Genomic DNA, 16,014 nt, shown 5'->3' with positions numbered 1-16,014 from the left:
CAGAGGGAAATATGCAGCAGTTACTCTGTCCAGCAAGTCGACTTAAGAGTGACGTTACAGTCCTAATTTATGCAGCAGATTCCAGTGCACTGGACTGGATGTTAACAGCTACCCTATAAGTCATGGCAGAACCTTCAAGGATTCTGCTAGATCAGTGGTTCTTAACCTGTGGTCGGGGGACTGCCAGGGTTCCACATAACCTACTGAAGGGGTCCACTTAGAAAATTAAATATCAACAGAACATTACATTGTACATGAAGAAGCAAAATGTAAACATTAACATGTCAAGATGTTCTGTAAATGTGAAGGAATTTTAAACTGGAGGCTAAATTACATTAGTATTCTCAGTTTGATCCGTGGGAGCAGTGCAAGTGCATCGAACAGAATATAGTATGGAAGACGAGTGCCCTCAGTTTAACTTAGAAAAGCTCCAGTCTTCTCATTAAAATGATAACTTATTTATTATTTTTTTGTGAACGTTTTATAATTTGTTTGATGAATGTTTGTTTCAGCATTTTTAGTGTCTAGTTTGGTGAACATGCTTAGGCTGGGGCCCCTTGCTTCCAGTACTGATTGTGGGGGTTCCCGTAAGAATTAAATGGGGGTCCACAGAAGTCAAAGGGTTAAGAACCACTGTGCTACATTATCAAAGGCAGGCTACTGGATGAGCTAGAGCAATCTGTTTGGGGGGAGGGGGTCCAAGGGCTTTGAGGAGACGATCTACAGTGATATTGGGAGCAGTGTTTCCTTCCTGACATTCTCTCACTTTTCACAAAATCTAAGTCTGCGACAGGTCAATACAGTTTTCTCCAATTCTTACCTTTGTTCATATAATGTTCAAGAGACTGTTGTGTGATTCTTCAAGTATTTTATTTTTTACAGGTGGTAGAGGTATTGCTCTCTCCTTCCTGTAATGCATCACTTTTTGTCCAGGCTTAGTCCACACTAACAACTAGTTATTCTTATTCTTCGGATGAGGCCATCCTCGTTTCACCAACTACTTGCCTTCACTGAAAGCTTGCATGCATTACACTTTCACAATGATGCTTTAGTCCACGTCACCATAAACACATTCTCTTCTTCCACTTAATTTTCTTCAATAACCTCATTAGCTAATCTTGGGAGGCACTTTGCCATATTGTGCTTTATTCCCCATATGTACCCAGCTTCCAAGATATGCTGTTAAGGAGTTGAGACCAATTTTCAAATCTGCACAGAAACTGTGTACAGTCCTTTAACCTTTAGTACTCCTTTGATTAGTCTTTGGTCCTTATGATCCACTTGCCCAACAAAACGCATCTCACGGAATTTGTTTCATCTCTAAAACAACAACAGTCTTCTATTTAATTACCTTATAGCTCAAATAATTACTTTTAGATGTCTTAATGTGAGCACCATGGTGCTGTTTGCCTGGGTAAATCCAGTCCCCAGACCTATCCGGCTAGCATCTGCTGTAAATGTTTTTTCTTTTATTTTAGCCAAACCCATTTAGCTTTCATGTCAGAACACATTTTTTTCTAGTCAGCCACATTTTCAATTAATTAAAAACATTACTCAATAGTCTAAGAAATGATATAGTGGGTACTTGTCCTTGGATTGCTGTGTATTCAAAACTGTTTCCACTAAAGATTCCATTGGCTTCCTTCCACTTCAACGGATACTGTGAACCATGTAATTCACTGTTTTACCGTTAATTTACGTTTATCCAATGTATGGGTTCAAAACGTTTTCTTCATTATCTGTAGGACCTTACCCTACCCTCATATCCCTAGAGACCCTTTCCCCACAATTAACTAACCTTGGAAAAAATGACACACTAAGTACAACTTTCAAATTCAATGTACAACTCTAAATAATTGGTACATCAAACTCTTGAATGCAGATGCCACCAAAAGCAAGCTATCATACAGCATCCTGCAAAAGCCTAACGTGTATTCTAGTGTGATGAACATAGTAAACTGTTTCGACTGGGGCTACAGTCTGACTTGGTTGTCAAGTCCATGATAAATCAAGAGTAGTGAAGGTAACTACGTTTGGTAATTTAGAAAACTTTTTAGTTGAGACATCTGTCCCTTTCTTAAGCCTAGGCCTAACCTGATACTAGCACATTTTCATGCTACAACCATAAGCCTCAAAAGATTTAGTAGTTATTCTACACAACTAATTCCTTCCTTACCTCCTCCTGTGTGCTTATCAGGATATTCTTTACTTTTTGAGCTACAAGAATGCAATACTTGTATTGAATGTGGCAGATAAAGGCTTTTAGGCATCCTAACCTTACTTTGATCACTAATTTAAATTCTCTAATGTGGTCACTCTTGTAACTCGTCATTGTTTTGTGGTACAGCTTCTCCATTCAATCTTCCTCTTCTTGAATGAGTTTTCAGCTTCAATATATTCATAAACATTTACAAAACATTCCTCAAACCTGGATCTTAATCACTTCTCTCAAACTGAGCTTTCCATGTGAGCTTAGACCCAAAGTCCATCATAATCATGCTTACCCCACTTGTGTTTGTTTGGCCTTCACAGCTCTCAACAGTATGATCAACAGCCAGCACTGCTTGCTCTGCTTCTTCACTCAACACCTCAATTATTCTGACTTCTGGTCCATCACCGTCTCTTCAAAACCTCACCAGATTCCTTAGCCCTCATATTCACAGCACACTGTTTTAAATATAATGCATGGTTTCTGACTCACTGTTTATTACTTCAGTGATAAAGCTTACCTAATCTCACTTCACTCATTTACACAGATAATGCCCTTCACTTCCTTGTATTTGTTTTTCCTCGCTAGAAAACTTGAACCTTCAAATCTCTTGCTCTCGTCACCTACACAAGAAATTGAAGGGTCCACTCATACTTCTTCCCAACCGTCACCTACATTGTGACTTTAAGCCACAGTTCCCCCGTCACTTTGGGTACAGTACTGTTGACCATGATTTGATCGCTTATTATCTCTTTGGCAGAACGAGGAGAAATGTGTCTCTTGCATACTCTTGAATGATGAGTACCAACAAGCACTGAAACCTCAGCAATTATATGAGTTGAAAACAATACTTGCAGTACGCTCAAAGGCTGACCATGTCATACGACACAAATGTATGCAACATTCCGCACATTCGCACATCCACACCACAAACTAGATATAACAGACTGTTAACTCAAAATGATTTATTTAACCGTTAGGTCTCATACTTCACTCTCAATATGTGAACCTATGCTGACACCAGATCCTATACCAGAAAGACGCACACCGGTATCATGTAAGGTAACCAAGATAATACATGTAAGCTTCTAAGACGCCCCTATGCGACTCATCCTTATATTTTTGCACAAGGTAGCATGCAACTGTGTTTTTCCCAGGACAAAGCTGCCCCGTTCAAATGTACCATTCTACAATGGGCATTTAATGTACAACTCTACAATGAGCATTTACGCTTCGAGGTGAATTGGGTATCAGAAATACCATAAACATACACAAGATACTCAGTCGCTTGAGGTAGCCTGTTCAATCATACAAATAGAGTAGCTGAAATAGCAAATCGTGACAGACCACCAGCAGAGATGTTTATTTGCCACAACAATGTGGGCAAATCCCCCCAGAGTACTTTAATAGTACCTGATAGAAAGTACAAGACATACATCAGTACACGTTGAAGTAGGTTTATTTAGTAACAGGGTACATTAAGTACCTTGCATCCGTCTGCTTCTGTCTTTCCCAGGGAGCTGCTACAGAGCACAATTCCGAGCACAGCACTCCCACTTAACATGTCTGGGAAGTACCATAATCATGCTTATTAAAGAATTACATTGTCTAGGATTAATTAACCACTGATGGCAGATTTACCTGGAAACTCTAATTAATGGACAGAAAGTGCATAGCAAAATCAACCACGGGCAGGGGTAGGCCAGTAAAATGTAAGTGTAAAACCAAAATAGAAAGGTTCAGTCTGTCGTGCTGGCATTTAATTCGAATGTAGCACCTTTTGTAACCAAATGGCAGCAAATTTGCCTAGAACAAATGTGCATATGTTTAACAGATGCCTTATATTAGAAGAAATAATTGTTATCACAAAAGACAAAAGTCATTCCGAAAAGAACTGTTCCATTACAAGAGGCACTGATTTTGGCAAAAGCAAGACTTTTTCGGGCACTGACTTGCATTGCATAAGTCAGTACAAGCAGTCTACACCCCGTTTGGAAATGTGTGGGTTTAAAAATCTAGAAAGGTGAAGGCCAATGCAGCCAGTTATTTTCTGAGGTACTGAACTTTTTCAGTCTCTAGAGATCAATTTAAGCAAGTCCTAAAAAATGCTGTTCTCTAACGGTTTTGGGGTGAAGATACGAAGTACCTGGGACACTAGGAATCACATTAATTTATTGGCATATGTTCCCTGCTCATCTTGCAATAAAAAAAATCCTAACCCGAGAACAAAGCATAGCTATTTTGAATTGATCTGCTCCTTTTTAGGTTTCGGCTACCGTCCCACTGCGTGAGCAGTGGGTGGGCGGAGCCGAAATCTTATGTCTCTACATATGGGCTTTGGTCCCGCCTTGTCTTCCATTGGCTAGCTCCATAAATGGAGGCTAGCCATTGGAAGACACGGTTGTCCATCACTCTTTCCCGGTCAGAACGCGAATCGTGGGCGTTTCTGACTCTTTTTTTAAGTTCCGCCCTCTCCTCTTCCCATTGGCTGGAATTTTACCTTCCAGCCAATGGGAAGGGGAGAGCACGAAAAACACGCCCCCCAGCTCTTCGACTGCCGCCTCGGGTGAGTGCTTGTTTAATCGGCTCATCACCTGGGTGGGTTAGCAAAACTCTCCATGTTTATAATTATCCCGAGTTTCTGAGTTAGGATGATAGATGTGCATTCCTTGCCTCGAGGCTGTGGCAATAGAGTGGCTCAAACTCAGATGAGTGATCGAGCTGCGCGTTGCTTGAGTAGCCGAGGGCGCTCCGTAGTGCTGGTGGCCAGAGTACGCCTCGCATTGCCCAAAAAGCGTTAAATCAACTGAGCGCTTTTAGAATTGTACTCCACGTACTGGGCGTTTTGTTTCCTCCCACCTGCAGATTAATTGTAAGGTCCGCTGCGTACTCACCTGAACTGTACACTTCACATTGGGTGGACTGTGCGCCTTGCAAGATACGCTGCGTACCCCTCTGAACAGTACGCTTCGTTCCTTCAGTACGTCGCGTACCCGTACTCACGCGTGATGCGTGAGAGTTGGTAAGGCCGTAGGTACGCGACTCACGCGAGATGCGTGAGATTTGGTAGGGTGCCGCGATTTCTCCCGTTTAGAGCGCACAGAAGCGCTATGAAGCACCCAGAAGGCCTAAGACTGGCCTGAAGTCCTAGAAACCGCCCCAGAAGTATTTTTAGTGGACTTCCAACCTTGCCAACAAAGAACTGGGGCATTATCCTGTCTTTTTAATCCCTGTATTTATTAGGTCCTGGCATACGCTTGCTTTTTAAAGAAAACTATAGCTATAAACTAGCTCCAGATTTTGCATGGCAAAGTTTAAAGCAGCCCTGCACACACTGCCTGACAAATTAATCCTGTTATAAACCGTTTCCGCCAGGGGTGGAAGCGCGTGCGCTGTGCCACCAGCTGCCAAGCGCTCCGCTCCCTGATTCCCAAAGTTCGCCACAACGCTGAGAAAGAGTGAGGTGGGGACGGGGGAGGGGGGCGGAGGGCTGTCTGAAAGGGGTGCCTAATGGTCGCCACTTGCTCACAGTAACAATAAGCAAGGACTTGATCTAAAGTAGGGCACCAATACTGCAAAGTTAGAAGGGCCTGTCGAATGAACACAAAGGTCACCGTTCGTCACTCGGGTGGGCGAGTGTACGGTTGGAGTTCACCAATCTCTGGGTCAGAATCACCCTCTGCCAAAGGCGCGTGGTCGGTCCCACTAAGGCAGGGCAGCACAGTGGACACCCTATGCTGACCTCCGTGACTGCGAGAGACAGAGGGGGCGGAGAGTACCCCAGTAATCTGTAGGAGGGGTGACGTCCCTTGGGGAACACTGAGCAAAACCCAAGCGACGCCAAGAAAGAGTCCGGACACTAACGCGCACTAACCAGGAAAGGAGCCTCCGAGCCATGGCCAGAGTCGGACCAGTATCTATCTACATGTCACGAAGTGCCACACCGTTCCCCCAACAGCAGCTGGCACCAACGCCCACTGCACACCAGGCGCTTCTCTCCCTAATGGCCCGCCTATCTGACACGCATATTGACTCTTGCGCCAAGGCCGGGTTATCAGCGCGCAGGCAGGGTGGGAGCCGAAGGGAAGCAGGCGGAGCCCGTTTAAGAAATAGAGTGAACTCTCCAGCCACCTCAGCTCGAGGAACCGAAGCCGCGGCGGCTGCTCTGCGCCTGGAAGACGCGGGCACCGTCCAACGCCTGCATCAGAGGCAGCTGTGAGGCAACGTCCAATCCTCGCGGTGAGTACCACCGGATTTTCAAACTAGAAATTATATAATATTTGTGCTCGGCTCGTACTGCAGATGAACACCACAGATTTGGGGCATGAATGTCGCGTGTGAAAAAGTCCTTTCACATGGCTTTAGGTGGGCCGGGTCTCACCGGTGCTGAGCACCGGCAGTTTTTTTTTAAGAGGGCCTTGAAACGGGTCCTTATCAGGCTCTGTTTTGTGCCCTGGCACAGGCGGTCCGGTTTTTTGCCAGACTGTAGTGGCATCAGGCACATCATATCGCTGCTCACACTGCTCACTTGTGTGTGTGTGTGACTGCTCCTGGGTGTGTGTGTGTGTGTGTGTATGTGACTGCTCCAGTGTGTGTGTGTGTGTGTGTGTGTGACTGCTCCTGGGTGTGTGTGTGTGTGACTGCTCCAGGGTGTGTTTGTATGTGACTGCTCCAGTGTGTGTGTGACTGCTCCAGTGTGTGTGTGTGACTGCACCTGGGTGTGTGTGTGTGTATGTGACTGCTCCAGAGTGTGTGTGTGTGTATGTGACTGCTCCAGTGTGTGTGTGTGTGTGTGTGTGTGTGTGTGTGTGACTGCTCCAGTGTGTGTGTGTGTGTGTGTGTGTGTGTGTGTGTGTGTGTGTGTGACTGCTCCAGTGTGTGTGTGTGTGTGTGTGTGTGCGACTGCTCTGGTTGTGTGTGTGGCTGGCTCTGGGTGTGTGTGGCTGGCTCTGGGTGTGTGTGGCTGGCTCTGGGTGTGTGGGTGGGTGGTAGTAATTGCTGTCTGCTGAGCTCGTCCTTAGGGTACAATAGTTCTCACATTTGCGAGAGATTAAGCTATTGGCAATGTAAAAGACAATGTCATTTATTTATCTGTTTTCAAAACCAACACATACATACACATTTTGTCATTTACAATGCCAATAGCTCTAACTTCTCCAAAGGCGAAACCGTTGCATTGTAAATGCTTGTTTTTGCAGGCATCGACGACCAATTTTAGGCTTCCCCCAGAACAATGCAAGACTTTATGTGTGTAAGACAACGTGAGACTTTTGAACACGTGGTCCTGAAGAGTACAAGTTTGAGCATAGACAGATCTTAGTACATCCCTATTAGTGGATATTCAATCGGTGAACGACATGCATTTACAGTCCATCTACTGAATGGAGGATTATATGGCAAGTTATCTGATTTTTTTTCAGGATTTCAGAAGGGGCTGAGCAATCGTCTTAAAAGCGTTTGATTCTTTTCTTGAATGATATCCAAGTACTTTTACGATTGATCTAAACCAAAATGCAATACGAAAAATGTATTTATCAGATTTATATTGTATCGCGGCAGCTGGATGCATTAGTTGTGTCTCGTTGGTATGGTACAGCTTCTTCGCTTTCGTGTCCTTTGTTAGGAGAAAGATGCGTTGTGACCCGTCTCCGTCCTAATCTACTGTGGAATGTTGCGTTTTCATGCTCTGTAACACATCCCTTTCTGTTGGAAGTATAAGCTACTGCAGCGGTGATCATTCACATCTGGCTCCTGATGGGCTTTCCATACCTGTAACTAGTTTCTGAATAAAATATTATTTTAGCATCTGCCTTCCACCCGAGTCATCCCGTTATCATTGGCCATCCTTCACTAAAACAATAACTTTAACAGGGGGGACTACCATCTAGCGTGCACGGCATTTATACAGTTGGGAAGTTTCATTTTAAATACCAGGAATCAAAATGAAGCAGTGGCCGCAGCTGCTACAAAAGTGCGCGCTCTCGAGGGGTGAAAGGCTTGCCTCCAAGCAGCCGGTTGCTCTCGGAAGGAGGCCGCATTACCCACGTAGTGACAGGCTCATCCCTCGCTCCACAAGCTGTCAAGATAATCCCATGTGAAGAACAGGCGTGAAAGCGCCGGTTCCTATCAACGTAAACTCTACAGGGCGCCGCCATGCCTGGCGGGACAAGCTGCGCAACTGACGGATCTGCGCCTCCCGCCAGCCGGGAGGCATCGCAGCATGGCAGGCAAAATATTACACAACATAGCACAAGGTAGCTAGAACGCAGCAGCCGGGGAACAACCCCCCACATCTACCACTAGGCGCAAAACAAGAAACTATGATCTGCCAAGCCCGAGTGGCTCAGTCCCGAGAGTAGTTTCCCTCCGGGGGTTTAGCCGCAGCAGGTGCCGTGATCCCCCCTCCTCCGGGTTACTACGTACACACGAAAACGACAAAAGATGAAACGGGCTAAGTGGCCGAATAACGCCACCCCTATGTAGGACTGACGAATGTTGTTACCTGCTCTGCGCCTTCTCCTGCGCTCTCTAAGCTTAAGCTCTCCACGGCTGCTGCACCTCGCGCCACTGCCTCTTCCACCTGAGTCGCCATGTTGTGACGGGATCAGAAACCCGTGAGGCGGAGGTGGGGGACGCAAAAGTCGCGCGACATGCACCAGCTTCTTCTCTGGGCGGGCATGTTGGCGCCACGAATAGGACGGCCATGATAGAGTGGAAACGTAAGGGCGCGATAGAAATATGAATAACCAATGTATAGAGGACTGCTCAGGCCGTTACACGGACTGCTGAAACACATAATTTTTCTGCTACAAGAAATTACCATTTATACCACAGGAGAGATGCAATTTATCTTAGTCTGTTTTGTACCTCATTGATATTTAAGCCTTTTCATTTTTTATTAACTTGACCAAGTAAGCTTTCTGTCCACCACTGCTTATATTTTCTGTAAGGAGAATAATTTCTCCATCTCTTTCTGGAGTTACCTCGTGGGGCGCAATACCATGAAAGAAGGACAAGAATTAGTTGTAATGGAACTTCGACCTTTTCACCTCCCGTGCTCGGCGGCCACCTTGAATTGGTAATTGTCTTTAACACTGGAAAGTGGAAAGGTAAACGTCCCCGCGGGTGAAAACGTTGCATTTTAGTTATTGCAATTATAATACAGCATATTGTACTGTTTTGTAACTGTACACATAGTTTCAAAACTTTAAAGTGGCTCTATAAATATTCATAGTGGGTCACATGTTTAAGTGTAATGCGTTTGGGTTCCCGGAGTAGCGTGCTACTCGTCGGAAAGCGCTCTGATGCCTCACCAGGTGTACCAAGCGCTAAATAAATGCAACCCCTCCCACTTCTATCCATCCACTATTCTTTTCATCTAAAACAACAGACTAACACGTCCACTGCACACATTAATTTCATATTTCTCTATACTAATTCGCCACTATTCCTTTTGGGGTTTTGACGTAGCGTTCTACTCGCCGAAAAGCGCCTAGACGCCTCATCGGGGGTAGTAAGCACCACAATTATCTAAGAGTGAAGTCAGTGCTCGCAATGGGTGATTGCAGTGAAGTAAATGAGGGAGGTGTGGACACTCAACCCCAATTAACACTATTTATTAATTTATGCATAAAGAACGGCGATGGATTAAACCCAGATCAGTTGACTGGGGGTGAGTGTTTGTATTGTCAACGCTCCGTCCATCATCACCTTTGTTTTTTCTTTGTTCGCCCTAAGTTGGCAGGGTATGCTCAGACGTGAGTCCCTTGCTCACTTTGCCACTGGAGTCAAGCAAGCCCGGCTGAAGACAGCTGTAATGCCAGAAACCGGTCCTGGGAAGCTTGATTCCGGTCCAGGGAAGACATGGCTTGGCAGTTCGGGCTGGACTGTTCCCATGAGGCACAGGGTCAGACTGATTTGCATATGGCCATGTCTGAACTGGGTGGCGGAGTGAGCTAACGAACGGTGATGGATTAAACCCAGATCAGTTGACTGGGGGTGAGTGTTTGAATTGTCAACGCTCCGTCCATCATCACCTTTGGTTTTTCATCGGGGGTAGTAAGCACCACAATTATCTAAGAGTGAAGTCAGTGCTCGCAATGGGTGATTGCAGTGAAGTAAATGAGGGAGGTGTGGACACTCAACCCCAATTAACACTATTTATTAATTTATGCATTTTTAATATAGCACAGACAATACCCAAAGGTGCTAGAGCTCTTTACCCTAAAAAAGGTTTGTTATAAAGATAAAATATTATATAAAAATATACATTTTAACGGAGTAGTATGTACCTAACCTTACTAGTCATAACTAAAGGCATAGAGTGAAATATTCCTAAGGAGTATGTGCATTGAGTAGGCAGCAGCTTGACTACTGATGCCCAACTCGAGATGAGGGAGAAGTGTAGCCGTTCCCACAGTAAGGGTCATTATTGAGACTACACAAAATATCTTTGAAGGAGAGGGTTTTTAGCTCCGGTATGAAGCAGCTGCTGAAGTGGTGGTGTGTAGGGCTAGAGGTATAGAGTTAGATATCTTGGTCGAGCTTCCTAAGAAGGATTTTGCCATGAGTTGTTTTATACATTCAAATATTTGCAAACTCGAAGGTGGGAGATTTTGAAATATAAATCACAGATAATTGTTGGCAGGAGAGAGTTAAAATAAAGCCATTAAAAATTATGAATCTCCAGCCTGATTCAGGTCTGTTGGCATGTATGCTTTCCATTTTAAATGTTAGGGTTTCAAGTAGCAGTGCTAAATAGATAAAGATGGGGACCCCCTCTCAAATTCACTTTAAGGTCAAAAAGAAAGTTCCTGGAGCGGTGGTCGCTCATTGCCAACCGCTGCTCCAGGGACTGGATGATGTTAATCATCGAGACAGCCAGGGACATGATGGGAGCCCTAAACAGGGAAATTTTGTCCTTAGAGGAAAAATTGAATTCCTCCACAGCACTTGATGAAGCCAAGGCTAGATTGGAAAGAATTAACACTGATATGAAGGATTTTGAAGTGTACCTGACCAACAAGAAAACAGATAAGCTAAAAAAGGATATTAGGTGGTACACCCATGAGAAGGCCTATCCTTACTTACAGGCTACCTTCTATCAGGACACCAACTACAATCAAGGACAACAAGGTAATCCCAATAGATTCCGTAGACGGGGCTTAATTTCTCAGACACATTCTCCTCTGACTCTGACAATGAGATGGGTCACGATAATGAAGATCAACAGTACGAGGGACGGCCCTTTCGTGGTAGACCAATGGGACATCAAACATATCGAGGACAATCATCCCCTTTTTTAGGGAGAGGCCAGTTTCGGGGTAGGACCAAACGCTGGGAACCAAACAGGAGGGAACCTCAGCAAGGGGCCCCTCAACATCAGCAGCTCTATGTCAAAACAAGATACAATCAATATTGGCGCTGAACACTGATGATATGACTGTGATAGATAGGGAGGATGACCTACCAATTTTTAACTTGTCATCTACTCAGCCAAATAAGGAAGAACGCTCACTGCTCAGTAGAGGCCTATCTTTTGTCCCGAGTACTCGCCCTAATATATTCAAACTATATCAGAATTTGTTTGCCTTTTTTAGAAAGGTACATCTGAAAAAGGTTTTTCTGGAACGTCCCGCTGTGACTAATGAGGTGAATCGTTCCGGTTGCAAACCTCCGTCACAATTCACCCCACATTAGAAATGGTTGGCCCTGAGGTTCACATTTTTGAGCAGACTGTTTTAAAAGAAGTGGCAAGGCTGGTAAAAAACTCTTCACCAGTTCATAATAATTTGACAGTCACGGAGAATGAGGCCCTTCAAAGCATTAGATCCAACAAAGAGGTGATTGTGAAACCTTGTGATAAAGGTGGAGGAGTTACAGTTTTGAATAAACTGGAATACGATGATAAAATCAATAAAATGTGACCACCTGGACCAGCTTCAGAACGGTCGCTCCACCACGCTCCTCCTGTGCTTCAGCTGAAACGCTCCCTGGTATCGTTATAGCGCGCTGTACACTGAAGTGTTGCTACCTTTGCATTATAGCGCCTCACACGCATAGCGCTACTGTTAATATCTGCCTCATTCAGCGCGACCTCGCTCAGGCTGTTGGGATCATTATTTGCTTGTATGTGCATTGGATTTTTGGATACTACTCACTCGATAGTTTGTAATAGTGTTTACTTTTAACAGCGCATTTGTTCAGATTGTGCTGCTCACTCGTTGTATTTCTGTATTTGCTGCCCCTGCCTTTCCCTCTGACCCTCCATTTTGTTGTTGTTGATATCCCCTGGCCCGCCCCTCAGCCACACTACCGCCTCCCTGCTGCCCCTCCCACCCACGTTCATCGAACCTTCCTCTCTCCCAGCCTAACTGTGACCACCTGGACCAGCTTCAGAATGGTCGCTCCACCACGCTCCTCCTGTGCTTCAGCTGAAACGCTCCCTGGTATCGTTATAGCGCGCTGTACACTGAAGTGTTGCTACCTTTGCATTATAGCGCCTCACACGCATAGCGCTACTGTTAATATCTGCCTCATTCAGCGCGACCTCGCTCAGGCTGTTGGGATCATTATTTGCTTGTATGTGCATTGGATTTTTGGATACTACTCACTCGATAGTTTGTAATAGTGTTTACTTTTAACAGCGCATTTGTTCAGATTGTGCTGCTCACTCGTTGTATTTCTGTATTTGCTGCCCCTGCCTTTCCCTCTGACCCTCCATTTTGTTGTTGTTGATATCCCCTGGCCCGCCCCTCAGCCACACTACCGCCTCCCTGCTGCCCCTCCCACGCTCCGCCCCCTCCACTCTCCATATATGCCACATGTCCCAACGCGCAGTGTCCACGCGCAGCGATCGCGCCGAAGGTGCGCCAAAGGTAAGCCCGTCTACGCCCGTCCGTGCCTGGACCGCGCCCAGCGCCCGTCCCCCTTCTCCATGCCACTCCCTTCCCCCCAGAGTAACTTATGATGCCGCTACTCTCCTCGCCCTCAACGCCGGACGCACCCCACTTTGCTGCGAAGCTACCCCAGGACGTACCCACGGCCCATTCTCCTGCCTCTCCTGTAAGTTCAACTGCGTCAGGACCCTCACCAAACACACTTCCTCCACACACAGCTCCGAACCCAACGACTTGAAATGCATCCTACTAAACACCCGCTCGGTCCACAGACATGCAACCGAACTCTGGGACCTAATCGACACTGCGTCACCTGACATCGCCTTCCTTACTGAAACATGGATGAATGCATCTTCTGCCCCCGACATCGCCATAGCCATACCGGACACTTACAAGATCATTCGAAAAGACCGCACCAATAAAAAAACTGGAGGAGGCATCGCCATCGTCCATAGAAACACCATCAAAATTACAACCAGCTCTGACGTAAATCTTGCAACCGCCGAACACCTCCACTTTCAGATCCACACCGACCCCAGGACCACACTTAGAGGAACACTCATTTACAGGCCCCCAGGCACCCGATCTCAATTCAGTGACGACATCACTGACTTCGTCAGCCCGCACGCCCTCGCCTCCGAGAACTACATTCTTCTAGGAGACCTCAACTACCACCTTGACAACATTCACGACAACAACACCACCACCCTTCTGGACAACCTGTCCAATCTCGGACTCATACAACTTGTTGACACCCCCACTCACATAGCCGGACACACGCTCGACCCTATCTTCACCTCCAGCAAGCACATCTCCTTCGATCATACTACAGCCCTCCACTGGACGGATCATAGCTGTGTTCACTTCAGCTACAAAACAACCCTGACCCACAACCGTCTACAACCCATTCCCCGAAGAAAATGGAACAAAATCTCCACCGAACAACTCCTCACATCACTCAGCCAAAACATTCCCACCCTGGCAACGGACCCAGACCTAGCGGCCACCAACCTCAGGCAATGGATTACCCACAGTGCGGACGAACTAGCACCCCTGAAAAAAAACCAGTCGAAATCATCCAGCAAAAAAGCTCCCTGGTTCAATGATGACCTTAAAAAATCCAAGAAGACATGCCGCACCCTGGAGAAGATTTGGAGAAAAGAACCAACTTCAGACAACATGGACTCCCTCAAGACAGCCACCCGCAAACACCACCAACTGATCCGATCCGCCAAGAAATCAGCACTTAAGAACCGTCTCGACAACAATTCTCATAACAGCAAGGAACTCTTCAATATCGTCAAAGAATTCACCAACCCTCCCGCAGCATCCAACGACATCACTAACTCCCAAGACCTCTGCGATACGCTATCCTCCTTCTTCTACAACAAAATTGCCGACATCCACAACAGCTTCAAGAATACTCCCAATGACCAACTCACCCCACCCACTTCAGATCCCACCCCTCCTACTAACTACCTCAACTCCTGGAACCCAATCACCATTGATGACACCATTCGCCTCATGAACTCAATCCACTCTGGCTCACCTTCTGACCCCTGCCCCCACTTCATCTTCAACAAAGCTGACTCCATCATCGCTCCCCAACTCCGCGATGTCATCAACTGCTCCTTCGACTCCGCCACCTTTCCATAAATATGGAAACACGCCGAACTCGGCGCCCTTCTGAAAAAACCAACAGCAGACCCCTCAGATCTGAAAAACTACCGACCCATTTCCCTACTCCCTTTCCCGGCCAAAGTCATCGAGAAAGCCGTCAATAGCCAACTAGCAGCCTTCCTTGAATCCAACAACTCCCTGGATCCCTCACAGAACGGCTTTCGAGCCAAACACAGCACCGAAACCGCCCTCATTGCGGCGACCGACGACATCCGAGCACTCCTGGACAACGGTGAAACAGTGGCCCTCATTCTACTCGACCTCTCCGCCGCCTTCGACACTGTCTGTCACAACACCCTCATACAACGCCTCAACAACATCGGCATACAAGGAAAAGCCTTGGACTGGATCATCTCATTCCTAGCCGGGAGAACACAGAGAGTCCGACTCCCCCCATTCCACTCAGAGCCCACCGAAGTCATCTGCGGCGTACCTCAAGGCTCCTCACTCAGTCCCACCCTCTTCAACGTCTACATGAGTCCCCTTGCCTCCATCGCACGTCAACACAACCTCAACATCATCTCCTACGCCGACGACACCCAGCTAATCCTTTCCCTCACCAAAGACCCCAACACCGCCAAAAACAACCTTCACGAAGGTATGAAAGAAGTAGCCGAATGGATGAAACAGAGCCGCTTAAAACTCAACTCAGACAAGACGGAGGTGCTCATCCTAGGATCCTCCCCCTCAGCTTGGGACGACTCCTGGTGGCCTTCCGCTTTGGGTTCTGCGCCCACACCCACAGACCATGCACGTAACCTTGGCTTCATTCTAGACTCCTCCCTCTCAATGTCCAGACAAGTCAACGCCGTATCGTCCTCCTGCTTCAACGTCCTTCGCATTCTCAAAAAGATCTTCCGCTGGATCCTCCTCGAAACAAGAAAGACTGTCACCCATGCACTGGTCACGAGTCGACTGGACTATGGCAACACACTCTACGCCGGAATTACAACAAAATTGCAGAAAAAACTCCAGCGCATCCAAAACGCATCAGCGAGACTCATATTAGACATCCCGCGCCAAGAGCACATCACCGGTCATTTAAAAAACCTCCACTGGCTTCCCGTCAACAAAAGAATTACTTTCCGCCTCCTTACCCACGCACACAAGTCCCTTTATAATCTAGGACCCGAATGCCTCAACACCCGACTGTCCTTCTACTATCCCACCCGCCAACTAAGATCATCCAATCAAGCCCTCGCCGCAGTCCCGCGCATCCGAAAAACC

At 46.5% G+C, this 16,014-nt stretch overlaps 1 protein-coding gene across 1 annotated transcript in view; it reads right to left on the bottom strand.

The window, feature by feature from the left end:
- The window catches only part of TXLNG (taxilin gamma), a 256,979-nt gene extending 248,131 nt beyond the window's left edge, over nt 1–8,848 (bottom strand). The window contains exon 1 of the mRNA XM_078658098.1: nt 8,712–8,848. Within this exon, the coding sequence (XP_078514224.1) occupies nt 8,712–8,801 (90 nt within the window). The 5' untranslated portion in view covers nt 8,802–8,848. The remainder of the gene's footprint in view (nt 1–8,711) is intronic.
- Nucleotides 8,849–16,014: the final 7,166 nt, after the last annotated feature.

This window comes from Lissotriton helveticus, chromosome 8 (genome assembly GCF_964261635.1).
Source record: "Lissotriton helveticus chromosome 8, aLisHel1.1, whole genome shotgun sequence".
Taxonomy (NCBI): Eukaryota; Metazoa; Chordata; class Amphibia; order Caudata; family Salamandridae; genus Lissotriton; species Lissotriton helveticus.
The sequence above is the reverse complement of the archived record's forward strand: the minus strand, read 5'-3'. Positions and strand labels throughout refer to the sequence as shown.